Consider the following 13,288-nt stretch of genomic DNA (forward strand, 5'->3'; position numbering starts at 1 on the left):
ATGCCTTCTCCCAACATCTCGCCCGTGTGCATATGACAATCATTACCTGATCAGCCCTCAAAAGGAAGGGGAAAAATACTGTAATCAGAAAAAAGACGTCCAGACAAGACTATTGGCAGAAGAAACAACAGACAAACGCAGATCGTAGATCCGATGCCCAGCATATCTAACAAAGACAGGATCAAAGGTTAGAATTTCATCACAATTGGTGTCCCTGTCCATGCATATATTGTCAGCAACCCTCCTCATAAAACAGATTTACCGATTAAACAGAGAATTTGACCACCGACTTCCCTGGATTTGGTACGTCGTGTGCTACGCCCAGAGGAGGAATCGAGTTTTACCACCTCCCTAGTTTTACGCAAACTTTTCGACAGCACAGTGTAATCATCACTGTAAAGACAAGCACGATGAGTCTTTTTCTCCCCTATTCTGGTAGTTTGGTTCATTCTTTACACACATTATACGAGGCTATCAAACTTAAAAAGAAACGTCATATAGACCCACGGCCCCTGTTTTATGAAGAGCTATAATTGATTATTTGATTTCTATGGTAAGTCTATAGCAGCCTGTATAGTAAGGAAATTTATAATCGATTTTATCTTTTGATAAAAAGGGGCCCTGGTATGTACCACAGAACTCTACAGTAGAGTTCTGTGGTACGTACTCCTCCTTAGTTACGTTACCGTATCCAAAACTTCACCTCGGCTGTCATGGCATCTGGTATGGGATGGAGTACGATTGTGCCTTTCTCCATTCTTGAAAAATGCAGGGCCTCTCAGGATTAACATCTTACAATATTGTTGAAATTGAACATACCACACATTTTGCCGGCGGAACTGAAAGACCGTAATAGAGGAGTGACGTTATACCTATTAAAGTCCCCCCCCTTTTTTTTTTTTACAGTGCACTTCCGTTATTACGAAGTCCTCGGGACCAAAGGGTTTCTTTTCTTATATCGAATTTTCGTCATAAACGAATATTTTAATATGTAACCGTATAAAGAAAATAATCTTTTGACCTGAATTTTTACTTTGTTGTAAGGAGCATTTCGTTATAAATGTATTTGTTATAACGGGAGTGCACTGTATCAGTATTGCTGTACTGTATTGCACGCCTGTCAATTTCAATGTGGCCATGCTCGACTGTGCCTGTCGGGCGTTATACATGTATTCATAATCGTTATTTTGTATGAAAGTACTTACTGGAGCACCATGACAGAGGCAAACAATATGGCTAACACAAACACACATAAGCATAGACATACACACCCACACCCACACAGACATTCCCTTATACTCAGACATGCACAAGCACGTGGTCACTCTTAGAATCAGCCACTTCAAGTGACATGCACAGCATCAGTGATACATGTTTTTAATGTTTGTATGCGGTGGCATATGATTCTTTGAAACTGTAATCCAGTAAATGGTGTGGCTAAAATGACTTAGAATTGGGCTGGTACATTTGAAAATCTATCTCTAATAAATCTGTCTCGTTGTTGTTGTTGTTGTTGTTGTTGCAGCTGCTGCTGTTCTTCTTCTACATCTTCTTCTTCTGCTTCTTCTTTTTTGTTGAATGAAGGAGGCTTCAGACATCACATATTCAGCATTAATTCATGTTAGATTTATTTGTTTGCTCTTTTATTCTCCGCATTTTACAAATATTCAAGGTGATGATACAAAAGATAGTCATCTTATGCTATGTACATTTGTACAATTTATAAGATCCACATATTTCATCAATTCAAAATATACAATACCAAAGATATGCTGTCTGTATTCTTGAACAAGTAATATAGTTTCATTTAAAACAGATCAGACAAACTATTTTTTCTTTTTTAACTGGATGCAATTAACATCACAAACATACCACAGACAATGTACAACAGAACATGTACAGCTTATCATTTCCAAATCAGCAGATAACAATATCTAAAACATGGACCTCTTTGGATGGAATTTAAATGTGTAAAGTCTAAGGACATATCCCACATTTTTGCATCTGCATGAACAATGCATTTGATGTATGGCAACACTTATCTCTGATATCAATTTATTTAATCATGGTCTCTAATGTACCTGTAAGTGTCAATTTGACAAAGCAAATTCTCTCTCAGTAGTCGATTCACCTCTTCATCAAATCAAAGTGCATACTTGGTATTTGTTTACATATACGGCACTTAAACTTTGGAAGTAAAGGTAATAACCATTATGATCAATCATACCCTCAACATGCATTACAATGTGCAGTCAATGCAATACACTGTACACTTTGCAATGTGTGTGACAAGGTTCTGAAAGACAGCTTGATATGCACGTTTTAACAGAGAACAGCCAGAGTGGTACGGTCAGATGCTATTGACGCTGCAGTTTATTTACAAACACTATTTAAGGAGCATTGGTTTGGAGGGTGGGGGGGGGGGGGTGGGTGGGGAACAGCACAGACATGGAAGGGTGTGGGTGACTGCAAAGAATCTCAAGATAGCTAAATAGGAGCCTGTTGCAAGTACACCATAATCCAACCGTGAACTTCAAGTACATTGTAGTAAGGAATTAATTTCCTGTCACTCTATTTCCCATACTTTAGATGACACATTTTTGTTCCCTGATTGTTGTCCTGTTATTTTGGGGACCTTAGGGTACTGTTCTACTTAAGTTGTTGATAAATATATGACCATGTATAATAAGCACTTTTGAGAAGATTGAAATACAATTACAGTTTACCCTGAACAACATCGGTCACTGATACAATTGGTATTGATCTCAATGCTACCAGATGTCATAGGATAGTAAATAGGAATGCTGTTTGCATGCCCTCAAAAGAATTCAATTGGATGGAAAATAATACTGATGATAATTAAAAGACCAAAAGGCACATGCATAACAACAACACTTTATAGCCATCTTCTTAAGCTTTGGGTGGTTTGATTGTCCAACAGGCTTGACATCATTATGACACTACAAGGGTGGTTGTGTCTTGACAGGTGTGAAGCCCTCTGTCTCATGATGATGTATGCCAGCACACCGGATATTGGATCAAGCGTTCTCTGTCGTACGTAAGTGACACAGGCGCCGCATCAAACGTAGTTTGTGGTAAACGTGGTCCATGGGTCAAGGGCAATGATGCAACAAAGAACTGCTGATACCAGGCAGGACAATAAGTAGTTTGACGGCGACAAGTTTCCTGTGACTGTGACAAGCGTGGACAGCACACGTCTGATACAGACAACCCCATTGGTCCACAAGACAGCAGCTGTCCCTTGTTGTGTCACGGCGTGCCATGGGGCAACGATGCATGAGAGTTCATGAAAGGCTCTGGAGAAATCATGGCGCAACCCACTTGGACTGGGCATTGTACAGAAAAGACTGTTTCCTGTTTTGAGTTTGTGGTCTGTACGTTGCTGCAGAGAGAATGAGAAAAGAAAATAAAGTGAATATTGTGTATAATCCATATAATACATATTCTGGTTTACCAAATCTAAGTTATCATACCTTATTCCTTTAGGAACAAATGAGCAATTTTTTGTCGTACCATTGATTTCTTGTATTTCTTTACACAGTGCTGACAACCAGACATCCCCTTCTCTACATCTATTATGAAACCATTTTCTTTGTTTCTGGATAGGACATTTCAAACAGAAAAAAACCCATTTAATTTCATATGCGAATATAATAAATACAAATTTTAAGATATATCAACTTGGGAGCTATATATTCAATGTTCAGCATATGAGCTGTGTTGTTAACATACATGATTTATGGAATGACCTATCACTATAACAGCTCGCTGTGACTTATTAAAAATCCTAGACCATCCGGGTCCCATTTCATAAAAGATGTTAGGATAGCAACTCTTGCTAGCATAGCTGCTTCTCGTAGCAACAGCCAATCACGAATCTGAACTCTTATCATAACCATGACACTTGTCATTCCAGCAAGAGTTGCTATCATTGCAACTTTTTATGAAATGGGGCTCTGCTGTGCTGTTTGATCGAAGCAAGAAATGCAACATAAAAAAGTGACAGTTTAAAGAGCTCCCAGTCTGATTTCTCCATCTTTTTGCTGATGCACAAGTTAGCTTCGAAGCATTGCCAATATCTATGCTAATCATAATAAAAGAAGGAGAAGAGAAATGAGATAGAGAAATCCAAAGGTGGAGGAGGAGGAGGAGGAGGAGGAAAGAGCAGGAGAGAATGAATGAAACCAAGTCTTACCAGGGCCGGGATTATCTGTCATGTCCTTGCTGTCACCTGTCCAACGACTTGTTGAGGAGACAAAGACAGAGCCAGACATGTAATGCTTAGTGGGACCCTTGTAGTTGACCACTTCATAGCTGCCTGGACCTGGGTCTGGTAGTGGGGGAGGCAGGGGCATGGCCGGAGCTGATATGCACAGGTAATGCTTCTTCCTGAAACACAAATACATGCAAAGGAAAAGATTGGAAACACATGACAATTACACTTACATTTGTATGATGTAACACACCAAAAGTGTCTCATCCATATGGTAGGTTGCCTTCAAGAAAGGAAGTAGCCTTATTAATATGAAAAATCACTGTGGGGTCATGAAGACAAATATTCTCATAGTTATATTGACCACTCAGGAGGAAAACATACTGCTACAACTATTTATCAAAAGCAAGAATACCAGGTTACATTTACCCGATAGTTCAGAGTGATCGATCTTGTGGAAATGCAAAGATGCATTTTGCATACACAATACTGGAAGATTCTGACCATATTCACTTCTCACAGCTATTGCTGGAAATAAGTTTGGAATCAAGTTCAAAAATATTACTTTGATACCAAATATAATCTTCACACTAGGAGCAATTTTTCAATACAGGAGTACTCCCTACAAGGGTTAAGTGCGAAAAGAGAAAGACTTTGACAAACTTTACGGATGATATGGTTAGGTTATCAAACACAAAAGCAGTGGAAATTTGATCCATGGCTGTCACATATAGAGTTGCAAGATCACCTAAGATGCTGTGATACTCACGGAAATAGTGTCCTCTTTGGGTCGTCAATTGGTTCATTGGGACGATAATGACCGGGTCCAGGATTCTACATGACAGACAGATGGAGAGTCAGAAATACATAATGTGATTGTTAAAATAACCAGCTCCCATCATATGGGAGCAATGTATCCTAGCTGGGACCAATACTACACAACTAACTATTGTCAAGCTCTATAGCATCATTTGCAGTAAACAATTGGAACCACCCAATCATAGAGTGAAGTTCAATTTAAATTTACATGTAGCCCTGTAGCTAGCAAGAGTGGGCAGTCAAAATTGTGACTTTTGTTTCTCTTTACAAATAAACTAATACACTACAGGTTTTTTCCATGACATATGGCTGACCACACTAAAAGGAATAATTACAATCATAAACAGATTCCTATGACAACAAAATAATTGTCTTATTTTGTCACTTGGAACAGGTGTAATGTAAAAGCCTGCCATTTTGCCAACATTAGCATAGCTTGGTGAATTAGAATAGTGGCTGCTGTCGTTGCCCTGTAAGTCGAAACACTTTGAAGTGTATTAGTGGTTTTAACCCACCATATTCCTGAAGATTATCTTTGCCACACAGGGGACTTTCCCCCTTTGAAGAATAAGTAATGATAGGCATCAGTCAAACACAGAAGCAAAACAAGAAAAAGTTTTGTGTCTATATTTATACATGAATACAATGCATGTTTAAAAAAAACAACAACCCAAAACATAAGTTAAAAACACTGTATGGCTTATTAAAACTAAAGCTAAAAACAAGTGGCATAAAAGTTTGTTGATGCATTTAACCTACCGGATCTGGATTGAGGATCATCTGCCGGCTTGATGTTGACTTGAAGCTGCTCATTGGGATCTTGGGGGCTTCTTTGGTGAGAGTTTCATTGACTGTATAATGGCCTGGCAGAGAGAAAAACATTCAATTAAAATCTACTACAGTAGTCCTTGTTACTAAACATGCTGGAAGATACAGCTGTTTGTGTGTACTTGTTATCAATGTAGAGTGGTTGTTACCAACTGAAGAATGAATAAAGACAAGTATCTTTTTAATGAAATGTTTAAGTTTTATAAATCAGTCAGTGTCATGCTTTAAGTAAAAGAAGTCTCAATTGTTTTCTGGCCTCAATGTTATTTTAGTTAATTCAATCAATTTAGTAACCAAGCCATGACGATATTCTGATCAAAGTTAACTTATTAATTATAGGGTAATATGCTGACAATATAAAAAAATCCTGGGCACTCTGGAGGCATGATTTACAACACACTACATGGACTGGTGTGGGCTACTACCTGGCTACTAGCATTTATGGAAAAATTTTCATCAGCACTTTGTATAAATTGTTTTCACAAATACAATGTATTTTTAATGTCATTAACAGTCAGTCTTTCTCATTATTATTTCTATAACTCATGCAGACTTCTGAGAAAAAACAAAGTTAAATCATTTACATTCATACTGAAGTTCACTTACAAGGTGCTGGCGCTACACTTTGTATTCTGTGGTAGTCTACGCGACGAGATGTTGACTTAAAAGATGCTTGAAACTGGCTCCCATAGTGCCTCTTCAGTGTACTGTCAGAGACCTGAAATGACAAAATATGAAATAAAAATTGATACAGTGTTTACCAACCATACCTAAGAACAAGGGACAAACAGGTGCATTGAATGAGATAGCAATTATCACACAAGTGAATGATAACACAAAAGTACATTAACTACGTTTGAACAGTTCATGAAAGCTTAAAATTTGAAGCATTCACAAACCACTTCAAATCAAATTCGCTTCTTACAATCAGGAAATGCTGCGGATCAAATACAGTCAAGCTACCATGACTGACCAGTTCTCAAAAAATGCTCAAAGAATCCCCAATTCAAGGCACAGTTAAGAACCTGTCAATTAGGTTACTGCTTGACTAGATTTATTAAATCATATCCCAATTCCACAGCTCACATTTAACATACGGATGTGAAATTCTATGATGGCATCTGAAAAAAACTTTCTAAAACTTGTTCCAGAAAAAACATTTCATGATAGCAAAAGAAAGCACTTGTCAATAAAAAAAAGAAAAAGAAAAAGAAAACATAAACTAAAAAAATTGCAAGCACAAAATCGAATTCGGATTCTTGATTTTTACGATTATGTTTAGTATTTTGTTCATCATACATTTACAAATTTTCATTTTCACATATGTAGGTAATCATGTGATATAATGGTACTAAAAAAACCCCCACAATGTCAAGGCTTTAAATGTATAACTTCAGATGTGCTAGCACTCTTGCATGTAGGTAGCACGACATAATACCAACCACAACTACCATCTGACTTACTTTGTAATGATTGGGGGCTGGAAGCTTGGACTCTTTGTCCCTCACCACAGCTATGGGTTTGTGAAAGCTGCTTGATGCTACTGCCTGGTTGAAGTCCTTCCTGCTTGTCAACATGCTGGGAAGGGCATAGGCAGGACCGGGACCAGGGGTTCCTTTGTGATGTTTAGCCCTCCTTGTCTGAAAGAGAAACAGGGTTGGTGAATAGACTATTCAACTTGCCATCTTATTAACGAATGTCATTACTATCTATGCTTTCACAGTAATTTTTCACTTCTGAAATACAACACTACCATTTCTACTTAACCTGGACACCCTCTATAGCACAACAAAAACCCATAAGAATACTTGGGGCAGTAGTGGAAATAGTATAAAACAAGACATGTTCATACAACTCTGAAATATTTTGTTCCGAAGCCCTGCATCGTAAACTATATGGCTTCCATGCTGCAGGACAAGAAACAAGTAGAGGAAGATTGCTCTGGTGACTCAATGTACGCACACTTTAATGTTTTATTCAATCCTGAAATGGAATCATACAAGGGGCACTATACAGCCATGATGATTTGAGTACACAATTACTGAGATCTCACCTTTGATACAAAACCAACTCCCATTCCTTTCTTTGAGAAGGAAGGGCTGAACAGTTCTGGTTTGTTTTGATGCACATAGGTACCTGGACCTGGATTTTCATTCTGGAAAACAAACAAAGCATAACAAAAATAGACTTTATTCCCATGCATTTTGCACCTTATACTGTATGATCAATGGCAATGCAGAGTACAAGTGATATGAGTTTGTTTGTTCGTTTTACTTCACAGACTTCAAAGTTTGGAAAGATAAAATAATTTCCTCTTACAAAGAATATGGACAGTTTGTCTCATAAAAGGAACAGTGAAGATGAAATTCACATTACAGAAATCAAAATGTTTGATTCACCAAATTTTACTGAAACTACATTCAGGAGCATAAAATTGTGTCTGATTTTTGTTTGTTTTTTTTTTAAACGGAGTGAATGAACAAATCTTTAAACATCTAGGGGACAGAATGGGTCACAATGATGTCTAGAAATTTGATACAATAAATATCTGTGCACATACTTAACTACAAAGCACATAGAAAAGCAATAAAATGCACCATTTATACACTACATACTCTGTATTTAACAATACTTCGACCAACTATACACTCCATTTTTTTTTTAATCTTCAAGTGCAAGATATTCTACATCATGTATGCACATAACATTGCTTTATACATAATGTATGCCTGTGAGTATCATATATCAATAAATAGGCAATTAGATGAGACTAATGGCCAAAAGTTACTTGTGTCTTACCACTGTAAGATCATGGTTGAAGCGTTTTGATGTAGCACCAAATCCTCGTTGATCTGCATTACTTGTGACAATTGTTTGGTATTTGCTTGGGATGGAAGATGTGGCAGCTGTAATTCCTTGTCCTGGGAGATAGATAAAAAGGAAAAAAGCAATAGTTACAATTATTCCAAATAAATGTGTTCTTAATCACAAAAACATTTGTACAGAGGGCAGTATCTAAAGGTTCATTTTATGTGTAGAGAACAGCTTCATTAACAGGGTCTAGAGTATTGTATGTAGACTGCCTACATATATATGCACACCAGTGTACATTTGTAGTTATATCCACAAAACCCTGGTTTCTGCCATAGCAGGCAGGAGCCTTCTAGGGAGCTCTGTTAGTGTTAAAAAGCCACTAATGGCTGAGAGATGTTTTATTACTTGCACAATGATACGTATGTATTTTACATAAACACCAACTGACTGCACTGTGAACAGCGGCCTTGCCGGACGTAGCGTATCCACCTTGACACAATATCCAGATGATGGATCCTGTTAAAGTATCAGCGCGACGTAGACTAGAAATGTTATCTACTGTTTACGTAGACAGAAAGATCCGTCTGTCCGGAGGACTCTTTTTATATTTTGCCATTAACGCTGTCCTCCGTAGACAGACGGAAGGTTGCAGTACCCATTGCTGTGTGGATGTTCTTAACCACTGTCTCTATGGAAAATTGGGTGAGGTACCTCACCCTTCTCGATTGCGTCTAATTCACGGCCCTAGGTCGGCAAATTTAAGCTTGTATAGTGAAATTAGCTTTTTAAGAATACATTACACTCACCAGATTAATGAATAATCCAACATTTTAGTAGAATTTTCAACCTAAAAGTAAAACACAGCCTGTCGCGTCGTCACGTTCAAACTGCAGAAACATACACTATGAATCTATTAGCCAATCACATGCGAGGTAGTTTCTACGTGTTTGTTTTACTAAAACACGTACCTCGCATGTGATCGGCTTACAGATTCAAAATGGCGACTTACAGCTTTCGAACGACGATGTTGCGATATCGATAAAATTTCTGCGTTATAACCGAGTTTATGTGAGTATTTCGATTGCACAATTGAGAAGTTTATCCCAAATATTGCTGCATAATGTGTCATGTCATGTCGAACTTGTTTGAATGTAAAAAAGCTGTCTGAAATTTGGTTTATCGTAACGTTTGATCTGTGCGCGCCTGCTCCACACAGGAGCCGCAATCATTGACTTCGGTCTGTATACGGAGGGGATCCGTGAAGCCAGACGCAGTCTCCGCGGAACATTCCCCGACGGACAGATACAGACCGTTCTTTCGGTCAACTGTTTACGTAGAGGTACGTAGAACAGAAGTAGAAGTCAAAATTACGTGTACAGTGTAGTCTTTATTCAGAGACTAGACTCTAGACATTCACACTAATTCAATACTTACTAACAACCCTATTAAACGAATAGCAGTGTTTTTCTACAAGGAGTTGTTGGATGGGCATGGATCTTAATAATTTAATAGGATTATTAGGAGTGGTCAAGAATTATGAGTTGAATATAGACTATGAAGATTTATCATATTTATATTATTATCTGACCCTGGGTGTTCCATTGTACAGTTGTAAACAGTTAAATTAGTTATTTGTCATCAAGTCTTGGCAACTTAACCGCAAATCTAACGGGTTACAGATCAGAATAGATAAATTAAAATTTACAGCAGACCGAGATGCAAATTGCAAGATCAGATGAGATGATGGCATGTGCCTGTATGATGTTATTTACACGCTAATGCAGTTTCGTGCTCCATGATGGAGTCCTTCAACCTCATACTTTATGCCACAACAAACCTGACTCAGGAGTACGCGTGTGCAGGATCATAGATGATATTTGGGGAGTAGGAAACTGAATGATTTATAGCGCCCGCAATTTACATACTCAGCCGACACAAAAAGACACATGTGGGACCACATAACAACCTGAACAACCATGACCATGGATGTCTCAAATACGATACGACAATAAACACACCTGTGTAAAGAACCGGCAAGGAATTAAAAGCCATACCTTTGTGTATACGTCCTGATTTAATAGTTCCAACTAATCTCCTGTAATTTGGGTCTAGAACCTGTACACTGTCCGCCATGCTGACCTCCCGAAAAGAGACTGCACAGCTAGATTGTTGTGTGTATCGCGTGACTGTTTGGGTTACGGTGCAATCAACGCTATCCCTATAGCGCTATTGCATATAGCGAGCGTGTGTATGTGTGTGTATGTGTGTTTACGTTCGATTCGTGTGTCGTTTCTAACGCCGCTGTTACGTCACAAAAGATCAATGACAGTATACTCTCGACAACTCACAAACTCTTCTATTTTCTTGTTCCAAACAGCAGCAATGAAACTACTTAGATGAGTTAATTTTTTGAAAAGATATTAAAGTTGATTCCTAATGTTTGATGAAGTTGTTTCTATGGTGACATACTGTACACTCGGCCTCGACTGCATGATCGATGAGTGAATACACTATCGATCAATTTCTATCTGCTGTATTATGAATCGATTTAAGTTGCTCCACATTATCATGTCAACGTCACCCAAACTGTACATGAAGGACCTATATACCTCATTGGTGTTTTCCCCCTGAGTTTAAATAACGTTTATTAAAAAATAAAGCGAAATTGTACAAATTATTCTACAACATACCATAATCATGATTAAAAAAAACTTCACCATCCTGCACAATTTAAAAATTTCAGTGTTCATTGATAAAGTTTTATAACAAAAAAAAAAGACAAACAAGAAGAAACCTCTCTAACTTCTGTGAAATCTGTATTTGCTCTTTTTCTTCCACTCTAACTGGAAAATCTACATTACAAGAAATACCCTTAATCCTATTAAAATACAATCCATCAGTATATATATCTGCCTTCTAAATCACCTACTACTCTTTTCAACTCCAAATTTATAGAGGCAGCTTTGACTAAATTCAAAGTCCCTTTGCTAAGTTCCATGACCATAAACTCATTGCGCCTTCCATTCAGATAGTCTTTTCCGCAACTCTTGTTCTTTTTGTTTCTTGAAAGAATACAATATATCTACCCCTTTCTCCTTACAACAATCAAACATTCGTTGCCTTTTATCTTTCTCCCTTATGGATATGATTTTGACCCTGCCTTAAATCTTACATCATTTAAAGCTATAAAATAATAACAATGATAATAATAATAACAATAACATGTCTCTAGGTTTATCCGAAAATCAAAAGGAGCAAAATTGCCCCAAGAATTCCTGATAAAATCCGAAATGTATCCTCCATCCACCTGCAAAACGCCCCTGTACACGAAACAGATCCACAAAATCCCAGCAATCCCGCAAATTATATGTTTGGTAAAAATATACATCCATTGATGAATGACTAAGTATTATTCAAAACAAAACAAAAAATCTCACACCCCTCATACATTTAGGATGAGTACCAGCTGACTCCACTTTTGTTGTGGTTTCGTCGATCTTCTACACTAATGTAGAGAGTAGTGCTTTCTCCCCACCAACTGATTCAAGGCCGGCGAAACCGGGGCCCCGTCTTATAAAGCCTTCAAATCAATCACAAGTCCCCAAGTCCCCATTGCAGCACACAAAAATCTTGTGATTGATTTTTATCACAAGTCTTTATAAGACAGGCCCCGGGGAGAGGGGGCCGGGGGCTCCCCCCCCCCCTCCACTTTTTTGCACCATTTTAATACATAAGGTGTCACCACTATGGGCCCCTCCCACTTTTTTACCCCAAAAGTGCGTAAGTGGCACTAGAAAGAAATAGATAGAGACCTTGAAGTGTGAGCGCGATAAGGTTATGTATTTGCATTGAAGACTTTTTTTTTTGCTTGTCAGCTGAAGAAACCAGGAAGTGGCACCAGAAGTTGCGCTGAAGGCCTTTTTTTTTTTTTTTTTTTTTTTGCTTGTTAGCTCATGAAACCCGGAAGTGGGCCCCCACTTTTGAAAGAGTAACGCTCCGCCGTTCCTAAAATATGTCTCTCAATTTCCCAATTATTTTATAGCGGTGCATGGGGAGATTATGATCGATAAAGAAATGAATATTTCTCAGTCCCTTCCTCTATCTGAAAGATATGTCATGAATGACAGGCCTAATGATAATTATTTCACTTTGCCCCTCATACCATTGCAAGCTTATCCATGATATAGTACAAGTTGTATTGAGATTTCAAATTCAAATCAAATTTTATTTCCAGTATCACATTCCCCCTGTTAACAGTAATAATAAACTGTTGTTGACAGAAAACATTGTACGTTTATTAGGTGGGCATAATTGAACGTCTTAACGGATCGTAAGGAGCCAGGGAAGGTTGCTCTCCAGTCTCCCCCTCAATCTAACTCTCGACCCCCGCCCGGCCCCCACCGTTTCTCTTTATCTCCCTCTCACACATGCACGCACATCCTCCCGGGGAATGTTAGGGAGAACCGTTGTACGGAGTTCATGAGTTTTGAGGGTGTGACTCTTTTTGCACATTTATCTATCTGTTTAGCAGAAAGATTTATTTTTGCCTAATTTTTGTTAAGATATCATATAAGCATTGGGTGCTTCAGACCT

At 38.1% G+C, this 13,288-nt stretch overlaps 1 protein-coding gene across 1 annotated transcript; it reads right to left on the minus strand.

Moving 5' to 3' along the window:
- Positions 1 to 3,326: 3,326 nt before the first annotated feature.
- LOC139735428 (O(6)-methylguanine-induced apoptosis 2-like) lies at positions 3,327 to 10,862 on the minus strand. Its single transcript, XM_071646182.1, has 9 exons — positions 10,750 to 10,862; positions 8,681 to 8,802; positions 7,935 to 8,036; positions 7,345 to 7,521; positions 6,488 to 6,599; positions 5,813 to 5,916; positions 5,004 to 5,068; positions 4,217 to 4,410; positions 3,327 to 3,403 (listed from the first exon to the last, which is right to left on the minus strand). The coding sequence occupies exons 1-9, from the start codon at positions 10,826 to 10,828 to the stop codon at positions 3,327 to 3,329; spliced, it is 1,032 nt and encodes a 343-aa protein (XP_071502283.1). The 5' UTR covers positions 10,829 to 10,862.
- Positions 10,863 to 13,288: the final 2,426 nt, after the last annotated feature.

This window comes from Diadema antillarum, unplaced genomic scaffold (assembly GCF_040938485.1).
Source record: "Diadema antillarum isolate AM-2024a unplaced genomic scaffold, OU_Dant_1.0 seq00000577_RagTag, whole genome shotgun sequence".
Taxonomy (NCBI): Eukaryota; Metazoa; Echinodermata; class Echinoidea; order Diadematoida; family Diadematidae; genus Diadema; species Diadema antillarum.

Bases quoted from the DNA above. Each gene is read 5' to 3' on its own strand.
- LOC139735428 (XM_071646182.1), bottom strand. From the start codon at position 10,828: ATGGCGGACAGTGTACAGGTTCTAGACCCAAATTACAGGAGATTAGTT. The intron at 8,037-8,680 runs GTAAGACACAAG...TTTGTTTTCCAG, and splicing joins TCAACCATGATCTTACAGTG to AATGAAAATCCAGGTCCAGG. The intron at 7,522-7,934 runs GTGAGATCTCAG...TTTCTCTTTCAG, and splicing joins GAGTTGGTTTTGTATCAAAG to ACAAGGAGGGCTAAACATCA.